A 12,507-nucleotide genomic window follows, 5' to 3' on the forward strand; every position below is an offset into this window, starting at 1 on the left:
TATGCAACATTTAGTTGACTGCAAGTGGTTGTGTTTATAGTCAACCGATTTAGTAACAGGAGCAACTGTGCGCCGATCGGGTGAAAATTTCTAATGACAGGTATGCTGTCGACGTCTGGTTGGGGACCAAACATGGGACCCTCACCAATTACAAGAATAGGTTTCTCAAGAGCCTGTTTGTTTCTAGCAGCTGTCAAGCATGGGAACTGCTGCTCCATTTAAATTCTGAGACTGCCGAAGGTAGCGGAGTACAGTTCTTAGGTATTTTTGGCATTCCCATTGAATTTGAGTGGCTGTCAAGTACAGGCACTGCTGCTCCTTTCATACTCTTAACAGTGACATTGATCTTTTGATTGGGGTCCAACCCTGACTGATCAGACGCTTGTCACCTATCCGGTAGATAGATGATGATAAATCATAATCTTGAGATAACATTGCATTTAAACATTTAATCCTTGAACTATTCTCTGTCATGGCATCTATACTGGTTGTCAGTCACCCGTTGTAGCCGTTTTTGTAATATCACACTTGAGATCATATAAATTCTATTAATTTACATATATTTCTCATATTTCATAGGTGAGTTGGATAACATGACTGGAGCTGAGAAGATTGTTTTTCTCCAAGACAAGCTGCAAGAAATCAGGAAATACTACATGTCTTTGAAATCTGAAGTAGCTACCATAGACAGGAGGCGGAAGAGGTTAAAAAAGAAAGATCGGGAAGGTATGTTGTTTATTTATTGTTGTTGGTTATGTTGGGTCTTACATATTTCTTATACAACCTGTGCCTTTTGTAAAACAATAAATATATAGATGTGTGTTTTATAAATGTATAAATTACCATTACTTGAAAAATAATATAATATATATTTTTTTTCCCCCTTATTTAGCAGTGTCCAATACAGGAGCATCCATGTCATCTGCGTCTTCTGAGACTGGAATGAGCCCCTCATCGTCTTCTCCCCCACAGAACACACTTGCTCTGGAGTGCAGGTGATATGCGCCCTCACTTCCACCTTAGCAGCCTGCTGCCATGGACACTTATTTCCCCCCCCCCCCCCCCACATAAAAGCACTCAACCGGTTTTGACATTGCCAAGTTTTTTTTGTTTTTTGTCCAAAATTTCCTCTGCTGGATTGCTTTTTTTTAATTTCCATTTCATGTGTCTTTTTTTTTTTTTTTTTTAATAATTATTTAAATAAGATTATGATTTAGGAATAGGAGACTAGCAGTCAGCGTGCCACAATGGCTTCTTACATTGTTCAACCTGAAGATATTTTTAAGAGAATTTGACAAATGTCTGAATAAAATTTTGAGGGGGCCCCAAAAAAAAGGTAACCCCCCCCCCCCCCACACCCCCACATTGTGCCCAATACAAGAAAAGAAATAAGCAAGTGCATACAACAAACATCAGCATGCTATTCTGGCAGCTGCACTTTACGACAAAGCTGCAATTTTAGCTCCTGTTGGTTTTTTTTCAGGCTGTTTTCCGAAGCACTTGCAATGTACAGAACTGCCAAAGTCCAATGTATTCAGCAGAGTGCCCAGTTTTAAAGCTGTAAGCAAGACAAAATAAGTTGTGAAAGGGAATGTAGTGAACTGAAAACTACGCGAAGAAAACTTGTCTTCCACTTTTTACAGGAATTTAGAGCACAGCATTATGCAAATATTTTAAATGTTTATTAATGTTTACAGTGGAATTGTGAATACGTTTTCAGTGAACTATCTTATCCCTTGACAAATCTATTTTGTCTTTTTTTTCTATGTAATTTCAGAGTTTTTATTTTGTTACAAAAAAAGACAAAAAGAAAATATATGACAACAGCGAAATTATTTAACAAGATTTCTAAAGCTGAATTTTTTTTTGTGTAAAATAAGGTATTATCTTGCAACTTGTTAAATATATTTATTCAGACATTGGATGTTGTATTTTTATGTATTTTTTAAAATATTAATAAAATAAAAAAAAATAAGAGAAGGGTCTTAGATTAGTTCTCATTTCCAATAAACCTCTAGCTCTTAGTTGGGTTTGCACATTGTCATTGCCAAAAGCAGGAGTTATTTCTAACATTTTTTTTTTTTTTTTTGGAGGAGGGTGCAAGTCCTCTTTTGGCAATTAAAAAATACATCTACTCTGTGTAAACCCAGGCTTAACCTATTTTACTGCGTTTTGCTTTACGCACTGAAAATAAAATTTTCTGTATTCTTTGTTTCCTCCTTTTTAAAACCTCCTTGCTCCTTCCCGTTTTTAGGTAGCCCTTCTTTTTTGTACATTTAATATACTGCCAAACTAATTTTTTCTATCAATCATGTTGAAGAATTTATCTCCAGTTGTTGAGATGCAGCATTACAGCAAAGAAGCGTATACACATGAGGACTGTGGTTCATTCCATAGGCTAATACATTATGTAAATACTTCTTCCTGAAACCTGTATTTAAGAGTTTTTTTGCATATACATTATGTACAAAAAGTTTTTTATCAATTTTTTTATTCATGTTTGTACATTAAAAAAGAGGGTCTTTAACCCTATCTTGTGTTTAATATGTGTAGAATAATGTAGATTTCTCTAGAGCAATGTTTTTCCACCATCCAAGCATACCGTTGTCTTAGGCATAACCCACTATTCATACGGTCTGAACATCACTGAGATATCATCCATGATTTCTTTTTCATTTCTTTTCCATTTTCACATAATGAAGTTAACACCCGGAGCCTTTGGATAGTGAGGGAGGCTCAGACTATGGCTGGGTTGTGCAGAGAACAGCGGTCAGGAATGGTTCTAGACTGTATATCAGAAACTTGTTCACAATAGCTGATAATCTGAGCGAAACACTAAAATGGGTAATAATTGCTAAATTAGAGATTTCTTTTCTTCATTTTTCTGCATTGTGAACTTGTCTGATTCTTTCCAGCACAGATTTATGTTCTTTCTCAGCTGCCAGAGGGGTTCTACAGAAAATACTCCTGTAATATGCACTTTTTCTGTTTTTCTTAAGCAACGCAGAGTTGTGTATGTAAACAGCGCTCACTGAAGAGCATCAATAAAGGCCATGGTTTAAAATTAGCTTTTTTGCTCCTTTCTGTATGGTTTTATTTTCCTCTCTTAACCAAACCACACACCAATAATGTCATTCTAATACAGACATATGTGGAACTAAATTTAAGAGAAATTAGCCCCCCACCCCCTATGAAAAGTTATATAATTTTCTAATATAGTTTCTGTAACCAATTCTCACAGTTTACAAGATCTGATTCAGAAAAGGAACCTTCATACTGGGGTTTTCCAGGGAAAATTATAATCCACAGAATAGGTCAGCCAATTCAGCACAGCCGCAGTGCCTGCACTAGTTGCTTGGGTGTAGTGGAGGCGCTGGGTATTGTACTGCAGCTTGTATTCACTTAAATGAGTTTAGCTGCAGTACATAGGTACCACCACTATGCGCTATATGGAATTGGCTGGTTGGTGTAGTACAGGCACCTGTTTGGCCAAACAGCTGATTGGTGGTGGTGCTGGGTGTCTGAACCCCAGGGTCAACTACTACTGTTCTATCTTGTGGACTGTGAACTCATTTTTTTTCTTAAAAATCCCTTTAAGGTGTGTTCACACATACAGGATCCACAGCAGATTTGATGGCGCAAATTTCATGGCTAAGATTTGATTTGCTTTGAATCTGCCACTTCAGATCTGTTGTGGATCCCGTATGTGTGAGTGCACCCTAAAGAAATTGACCATAAAGGCTTATCCCCTATCCCATGAGTACAGGATTAGTCATAGCAGGGGGTCTAACTGTGTCATTTTATTAAGAATGGAGTACCAACCATGAGTAATTGAGACAAAGTGTACATTAATGTGTGTGTTTTGTTCATTCCCCCCCACCCACCACCACCTTTTTGTTTATGGAGCTGCAGCAATGACATGCTATATATTGCTTAGGCCAGTAATATGTAGGTATATGAGCATATTATTACTGCAGCCAAGTAAATAAAGCTGATCAGAACAGTGTGGGTTAAACAAGTGACTATATAGCTTATTTTTCTTATCAGTAAAAGTTAATTAACAATTATAAAATTACATAATTTCATGAAATAGTGCATTGCGTCCAGTTCTTATACATGCAGGGGTCTGATGCTTGAACCGCCACTGGTGTGAATGGAGAACCCTTGTCCCCCAAATAAATGGAGCAACTGCATGCTTGCTTGGCTCCTATTCCTTTCGCTTATCATGGGACTGCTTAAGATGGTGTACAGGACTCTGAAGGGTTAATACTTTTGGGGAAAAAACATTGTATTCCTTGAAATGCCTTCAGCTTCACTTCAGTCATCTGGGAGACAAGGGACTTCTGTTCTTGCATTCTGTGATACCTTATCTTGGAATAACCTCTTTAATAACTGCTTTCTTGTGGGCTTGGCACAGATACCTTTTGATTTTTATTATTAATTTGTTGCTACTCTAATCAAGAAAAGTTACATCAGACACTTTTTGCTCTCTGTGATAGAGATGGCAACAGTAAGGGGGGAGAGGGTTACATACCAGTTCAGATACTTAGCAGGAGAGAATTTATGGAGAAGAAAGCATATACACTGGCATCTATAGGCAGTCTGGGGAGGGGGGAATCCTGGGCTGTGTACAAGAGCAGGAATAGAAAGCCAGTATAGCATCCCATAGACTTAATTTCACTTCTTGAGACTTGTATTTTTCTTTTACAAAAAAAAACTATGGATTGTGTTTTTACAATTAAAATTAATTTACTTTTTAATTAAAAATACTTTACAAAGGGTATCTATTCCTCTATTCTAAAAAAACAAAAAACAAATATCCAGTAGAGTTTTACAAAACCCCATAGTGACACATTTTACAGGCCTGGGTTGGCAGGGTACTTCTGGGATCAGGATTTCTTCTAACGGTTAAATATCATGTTGCCATCCATTTTCAAAGTAAATGCATCCCATCAAGATTCATCTGTGGATCTGGCACGAGGGAACCTCCTCCAGAGAAGGAGATGATCTAAGTCCACTGAAATGAATTAGATAGAGTAAGGCCTCTCCTGTATATGACCTTGCTGTGCACTGGCCCACAGAATAGAATAAGCCGTATACTATCCACAGTTGTAGCTAGCATACTGACAGGTTTACCGATTTATGTGGGTAGAGCTTAAAGGCTGGTTCACACTGAATTAATGCAGCTTTTTTTTTTCCACACTCATTTGTACCTGTTGAGTATACTAAATATTTCATTAGATCCATACTGACATAGTTTAAGCCCAGAGAAGTCAATGGGTTTACATCTATATTTCTGCAACCTTACTAAAACTTGTGCCTCTATAATGGTTGCTGACACACCGCAGCAGAGGTTCAGAGTTCTCTAGGGCTGCATCCAGCACTGCATTTTTTTTTGTTTGTTTTTTTAAAACATAAACCACAATGTAGTTATGAAGCACTACTCCACCCTCACTGAATATTCTGACAGCTTTCAGAATGATCTATATCAACAAATAGCAATATACAGCCACAATTCATTCTCATAATCATGTTTATTTCACTGGCATATTATGACTTCAGCTAGTGAAATATGGAGTCCTCCCCTTGAGCTCCACATCACTTCTGTATTTTTGTCAGCATAAAGACAATGATATTTATTAGAAAAGTATTTAGAATGTCTAATGATGGAGACTTAGGGAGCACAGTATATGAGTGCTTCCCTGACCAGTCACTTCTGATGTCAGGCATTCTTCGGCACGATCAATGCTCAAGTCCTGGGCTCTGCTGGGAGTGGACCAGCACACCTGTCACTCGTGGGCGTCCTCTTCCGGGCAGCTCCTTGTTGTCTGTACTGGTAGGACCTTGAACAGAAAAGTCTCCACTTGGCTCTTATCGAGGCTGGCCAAGAAGTCCTGCTTTGGCGGCCAACGCCTCGTTCTGCTGTATGTGGTACTCCTGAAATCTCATGGATATTCTCTGTGTCATTTTCAGATACTTCTGTAGACAGTGCTCTGAACAAGTAATCTAACAGTGGAGAAAGCAGAGCGTAAGTTAGCGAAGGATAGATAAGTAAGGATGAGAGAATCGGCCGAGGTTTGGGTTCGTTCGAACCTGAACTATCGACTTCTGATTCCCGCTCCGTGGAGAGGGTGGATACAACTTTGAGGACCTCCTGGAAAACTGGGATACAGCCATAGACATAGGCTGTATCCCAGTTTTCCAGGCAGTCCTCAGGCTGTATCCACCCTTTCCACGGAGCAGGCAGACAGCGGGAATCAGAAGCAGATAGTTCAGGTTCATACGAACCCAAACCTCAGCCGGTTCGCTCATCCCCATAGATAAGCACAACTTTGGGAAATTTTACCAAATTTTCTAATGGTATTTGTTTACTAAAACTTTTTATGTATGTTGGAAAATATCATATCTTGGTCATATGACGGCTGGATGGCTGTAATAGCTGTTACTATGCACCCACCACATGACCAGCCCAAACTTTTATCCATTATTGGTTCTTAATGAATGACCGTAAGCAAAGGACTAGGCTTGGCAACCATTGTTCAGCCCACAACATTAAAAGAGTCATCCACACTTATAAAAACATGGCCACATTCTTGCAGAGACAGCACCACTCTTGTCCCTCAGTTTGGGTGTGGGTCTTGCAGGTCAGTTCTTCTGACAATGGAGCCTGAATTGTAATACCAAACACAACCTGGGGACGGGTGACACTTGTGGCAAGAAAATAGCTGTGTTTTTTTTTTTTTCTAAGCCTGGATAACCCCTTTAAATGGAGCAGCAGAAACCAGTGCTAAGAGATCAGGGATTAGGCATTCATCAGCTGTCCTATGGATAGTGTACTTGGTTATTGGTAGGGGTCTCACTCAAGCACTCCAGCAGAAGCCACCCTTTACTGCACCACCCAGCAGAAATCTGCATCTTTAACTACAATGAAGGGTCTGCAGTAGAGATGAGCGAACCTTGAGCATGCTCGAGACGATCCGAACCTGAACGATCGGCATTTGATTAGTGGCGGCTGCTGAAGTTGAATAAAGCTCTAAGGTTGTCTGGAAAACATGGATACAGCCAATGACTATATCCATGTTTTCCCACATCCTTAGGGCTTTATCCAACTGCAGCAGCCACCGCTAATCAAATGCCGAAAGTTCGAGTTCGGATGGACTCGAGCGTGCTCCAGGTTCGCTCATCTCTAGTCTGCAGCATTCCCATGATCACTGCGGGTCCCTCACAGCTTTGTACTGAAATATTATTTTCACTTAACAATATTATTGTAAAATAGTGAGAATAATTAAATAAGAACTAACTAGGTGTCCAAAAGCGGCCTATACATCAGTTCCCATGCATATTCCATATGGAAGTAGTGTATGGAGCAGTATAGGCTATTAAACTGTCTAGATGACCTCTGTGAATCTGTATGAAGAACGCGGACATACCTCTTCAGGTTTCACCTCTCGTGTAGTAAAATCTTTGACACAGTCCAGGAAGCAGTTCTCTGTCAGCTTATTATAGGTCCCAAGAAATTCTCTGAACTGTGAATAAAGAAATGACAGTCAATGAACTGCAGAGCTGAACCAATTACACATGAACCTGTGGATAGGGGAAAAGTGAATTGTTCCCAAAATACTCCTTTAGGGTTCGTTCACACCTACAGGATCTGCAGCAGATTTGATGCTGTGTTCAGTTATTTAAATGAAATCTGCTGCAGATCCTGTAGGTGAGAACGCACCATTAAGGCTAATTCTCCAGCAGACCTCAGTCCTGCCATCTCTGCCTATACACAGTGGCACTTACCTGAACAGGTATTGCTGTTAGTGTGGGTATGGGGCCGCTAAATTGGTCTGGACAAACAGTCAAAACAAATCCCCTCTCTGGAGGCTCTAGCGCTTATATGAATTGCAGAGTCACCATAAGGGCACCATGTAATGCTTAGGTGGCAATGGTGCTGCAAGTGAACTGAACATTTGCTGTCAAATTCACTACAACATCACAGCAGATCACTGGGAGTCACAGCAGTGGAACAACCTGCTAATGGTTTCTTTTTGGCAGACTCCCTGCAAGAAAAGGATACCCATCCACTGCACAGAGAAGCCTTCTGCTTCTGTGAAGGCTGGTGATACAGACACTGTAATGTATGGCTGCTTAGCAACAAATAACACAATACATCCCGCACCCATCAAGAAAGTGAGGTAACTATGAAGTCACATATACAGGATGACACGCCGTAGATGGAAGCTGCTCATTGTGTCCATTTACCTGTTTCATTTGATCAGCTTCTGAGATTTGAGCCGCCATGTCTTCCAGAATTTATAAATTATGTTACCTAAAAAAATGAAAATAGGGCAAGACATCAAATACACATATCTTAAATAAATCCTTTAAGGGTTAAATGTGAGGGGATGAGAAATTGTGATAGATGGGTTAAAGGGGTACTCCAGCGAAAAGCTTTTTCCCAGTAATTGAAACACATTACAAAGTTATAAAACTCTGTAATATGCTTCAATCACCTATCTGCCTCCCTTCCCTGTCTTTTCTCTCCTCAACCCCCCACAAGGAAGTGAAGTGAACTCCTTCTCACCTAATGACTGTGTGTTGACCCTAGGCTTTACTGTGGGAGCCATTTTGTGACAATGACATCATCAAGAGGGAGGCGGATCTAAGCCCTGTTAGGCCAGCCTCCCTTTGTCAGATGACTCAGGTTGCTCAGCTCTAATTGGCTGAGCAAGATGTAAGCCATCTAAGAGTTTTACAGAGTCAGTTAGACATCACAGGAGACAAAGACCACCATGGGAAAGCCCAAACCAGGAAGTAAAGAAAAAATGAAGACACCAACTGGAGCAGAAAATTCAAACGGAGAGCAAATTTGCAGGGATGGTAAGTGGGAAAACTATGTTTGATTGATTGCTTTTTTTTTTTTTATCAGCGCTGGAGTACCCCTTTAAGGTCATAGATTGCAGGGTTCCTCTCTGGGGAGGTCTCTTAACACATTTCTGACCAAGAATACAAATGACAGCAGGGTCATTCAAACTTATTGCTATTTAATTTAATGTAAGATTTCAACTTAAAGAGTGGTTTTGAAGGCTAAAACATGTAACTAAAGGGGCTGTGTGGGAAGCAGAAGACGGCTCAAGTTTTCGGCTCCCTGGTGCTCACTTCCTGCATTAACAGGGAGGGCGTGGTAGTGTATACTCCAATCATCACATTCAGTCATAACCATGCTCGAACGATGAGTTATACTTGTTAGGTATACAAGTTAAACACAGACCACCACTCTCCTGTAAAAACAGTGATATGGCTGTTGTATATTTATTTTGTAGATGTATAGAGAGATGGAGAAGATTTATCAAAGGGTGTAAAATAGACACTGGTGTAAACTGCCCACAGCAACCAATCACAGCTCAGCTTTCAGATCTAATAAAGTGAAAAAGGAGCCGTGATTGGCTGCTGTGAGCAGTTTACACCAGTGTCTATTTAACACCCTTTGATAAATTCCTGTTTAAAAAGAAACACTGCTGAATCTTATGGCACATACACACACCGTATACTATACCTATACAGTGGTACCTTGGTTTAAGAGTAACTTGGCTTAAGAGCTCAGAGTTTTTCTAAATTGTGACTTGGTTTAAGAGCTCCCTGTACTGGGTGGGAGGGGGAGTGGGGGAGGGGCATGGCCTGCATAGTGTGGTCTACAGCTCTGTACTCTGACCCAGGAAGTCTCCCTCACCTTCCAAATCATGGCAGATCCACTTCAGGCTGGGGCTTGCATCAGGGGACAGGACTGTGGAGGTAATCTCTTCATAGCTGTAACCCCTCTCTGCCCACATCTGCCCTGCTCATTCCTTCATGCTCCCTGCAGTCTCTGTCAGCCCTTGTGTTTCCCATTCTCTCCATTACTGTACAGTATCTTATAATATTATATCTTATAGTATTCTGCTGTTTCTGAATGTTTGTTTCATTTGTTTTACAGGTTATTCAGAATAATAAATCATTATTGGGGTGTGGAATTATCTGGATTTCTATGATTTCTTATGGGAAAATTTGCTTTGGTTTAAGAGTGGATTTGGATTACAAGCACAGTCCCGGAACCAATTATGCTCGAAATTCAAGGCACCACTTTATATGCCAGCAAGACCACTGCTTTAAGAGCAGAGTGGTGGTGTAAGCTAGACAATGAGCTGTCAGCATTGAAAGGAAAACAGCAGGCATATCTGGGGAAGGAGGCAAATTTGCTAATGTAATGTTTTTAATCTGATGAGCCCTATAGCTATGTTAGTTGAGATGGGAATACTCCTTTAAAGGGGTTTACCAAAGGCAAAACATTCTAATGAGAGATCCACAGGATAGTCACTGATCAGTGGGGTGCTGACGCTGGCATTCCAACCAATCAGATGTTCACTACCCACACTACACTGTAAAGAGGGACAGAAGCAGTTGTCTCTGTTCACTATAGAATGGCCAGACCTGGTTATTTCAGCTCAGCTGCCATTCATTTGAATGGGAGCTGAAGTATTGATGTGTTTACACAGAAAGATTTTTGAAGCCAAATAGTATGTGCACTCTACAGAATCCCGGTGGATCACCCGCCACGGATTCCGCAGCTCGGCCACGCGCATCTCCTCTGGTCCCATAGGCTTCATTTTATAGTTTGCCAGATTCCGCCATCCACCCGAACAATGAACCCGCTTATTCTTCGGGCAGACGGCGAAATCTGGAAAACCATAGAATGAAGCCTATGAGACCAGCGGAGATGCGCGCAACCGCCAGCGTCCACAAGCCGCGGAATCCATGGCGGGTGATCTGCCGGGATTCCGTAATGTGCACATAACCAAAACCAGGAATGGATTTAAAAAGCGGAGAAATCTCAGTCTTTCCTTTAGGTTATGTGCACTGCACACTGAGTAATTTTGACGGAAACTCCGTCGCGGATTTCTCTGCTCGCCTGTCTCCAGTTCAGGTGCGGTTTGCAATTAAGCTCCAGTCACTTCAATGGAACTGAGCAGCAAAACCCCAACCAAGCTGCAGACAAGAGTGGTGCTGTCTGGAAGAAAGTGGCCATGTTTTTGTAGCGCTGGATAACCAATTTAACTAGTGTGTTTTTCCTGAAAACTACAACTTATGCCCTATTCCCAGAATAGGTGGTAAGTATCAAGCTGATAAAGATCTGAGAACTAGAACCTCCGCTAATCATAGGAATGGGGTCTCATGTTCCCTGGGATGAACAAAGAGGCAGTCAAGCACTCCTAATGGGACTATCACAGGTAGCCAAGTACAACACTCCGCTTTATTGAGAACAGACCTCAGTTTTCATAATCGTTGGGGTTCCCTGCAGTCAGACCCCAACTGATTAGATACTTATTACCTATTACGTGGATAGGTGGGGAATCTTTGGCTAATCCCTTTAAACAGACAATTGTATTGATGGCCTATTACTACTTGGTCAGTTGGAGGACAGGATGGCTGCGGTCCAGCATAACATATAGTGGTGGGTGTTCAGGTGGCGGTCACACAGTATCAGTCAATGACATAGTGTGATATTTGCACTGTTTTCCATAGAGAAGAAAGTCTCAGAGATCAGACTACATAAAACAGTGGATAGCACAAGCAGAGATGAAGGCTAGGAGTAGTGATCTCCTGGATATATGTGATCTGCCGGAGATTTAATAACCACATGCTTCCTCCCATATCCAAGGGTGTCCCTAGGACACAGCAATGGAGACCATGTGACCATCACACAGGCTGCACCCTCTATATCCTGCCGCATAGTAATATATAATCGGGCGGGCTCCCCCTCAGTGCCCCGTACCCCCTCCTCAGCTGACCCCTCACCCCAATAGTCACTGACCTCCTACTTACAGCTGCAGCTCCGCTCTGATCTCCTCGTCCTGCAGGAGGAACACGTGGGCGGGGCGTCTGCGATTTCACCGCCGCACATTCGTCACAGCTTGGAACTCCTACACCATTAAAACGCTTAGTAAAATATTCTCCTCACCCCTAATGAATAATGGTGTATCACCCTATGATCCTCATTTATAGTCGCTAATGGAATTGCTAAACTTGTCATTTTTATATTTGTGAAATGTTGTAATGATAAACGCCAGGTAGATTTACAGCCGGCTACCAGGGAGTTCTTGTGCATCGCTATTACCCTTCCCGCGGAATCAAGAACCCGTTTCACGCCGTTCCTAGAGGCTTGCTATGTTCAGTTACATGGCCGGAAGTCCTAACGCCGAAATATGGGGACCATAGTATTTGTAATAGGTTTATTATGTTTATGTATTAGATTGATTGCTTACCTCTTTTCTCCTGGTTTAAGCTGAAACACAACAATCATTTTTGTTACAATCAAAATTATGGAAAATGTGTGTGGGTCCCTTCACCTGTCCAATTATGGAGAGGGCCCATTAAAGGGTAATCCAGGTTTAGAAAAACATGGCTGCTCCCCCCAGAAATAGTGCCACCTTTAGTCTGAGTGTAGTATTGAAGATTAGTTTCATTTAAAGGGATAGTCCGCTT

General features: G+C 41.2%; 2 protein-coding genes across 5 annotated transcripts in view; one reads left to right on the top strand and one right to left on the bottom strand.

Moving 5' to 3' along the window:
• ARID4A (AT-rich interaction domain 4A) overlaps nucleotides 1-3,050 on the top strand; it is a 54,339-nt gene extending 51,289 nt beyond the window's left edge. For all 3 annotated transcript variants that reach the window (XM_069951228.1, XM_069951227.1, XM_069951229.1), the window contains exons 24-25: nucleotides 580-726; nucleotides 893-3,050. In XM_069951228.1, coding sequence (XP_069807329.1) covers nucleotides 580-726; nucleotides 893-999 — 254 coding nt within the window. In that variant the 3' untranslated portion in view covers nucleotides 1,000-3,050. The remainder of the gene's footprint in view (nucleotides 1-579; nucleotides 727-892) is intronic.
• A 2,408-nt stretch (nucleotides 3,051-5,458) lies between these two features.
• TIMM9 (translocase of inner mitochondrial membrane 9) lies at nucleotides 5,459-11,929 on the bottom strand. 2 transcript variants are annotated; one of them, XM_069950217.1, is made up of 4 exons: nucleotides 11,848-11,929; nucleotides 8,251-8,317; nucleotides 7,431-7,526; nucleotides 5,459-6,006 (listed from the first exon to the last, which is right to left on the bottom strand). In XM_069950217.1, the coding sequence occupies exons 2-4, from the start codon at nucleotides 8,287-8,289 to the stop codon at nucleotides 5,872-5,874; spliced, it is 270 nt and encodes an 89-aa protein (XP_069806318.1). In that variant the 5' UTR covers nucleotides 8,290-8,317; nucleotides 11,848-11,929; the 3' UTR covers nucleotides 5,459-5,871. The 2 variants fall into 2 exon arrangements, with proteins under 2 accessions (XP_069806318.1, XP_069806317.1); XM_069950216.1 differs by having other exon boundaries at nucleotides 11,837-11,919.
• Between the last annotated feature and the right edge of the window lie 578 nt (nucleotides 11,930-12,507).

The sequence above is a fragment of the Dendropsophus ebraccatus genome, chromosome 13 (genome assembly GCF_027789765.1).
Source record: "Dendropsophus ebraccatus isolate aDenEbr1 chromosome 13, aDenEbr1.pat, whole genome shotgun sequence".
Lineage (NCBI taxonomy): Eukaryota > Metazoa > Chordata > Amphibia > Anura > Hylidae > Dendropsophus > Dendropsophus ebraccatus.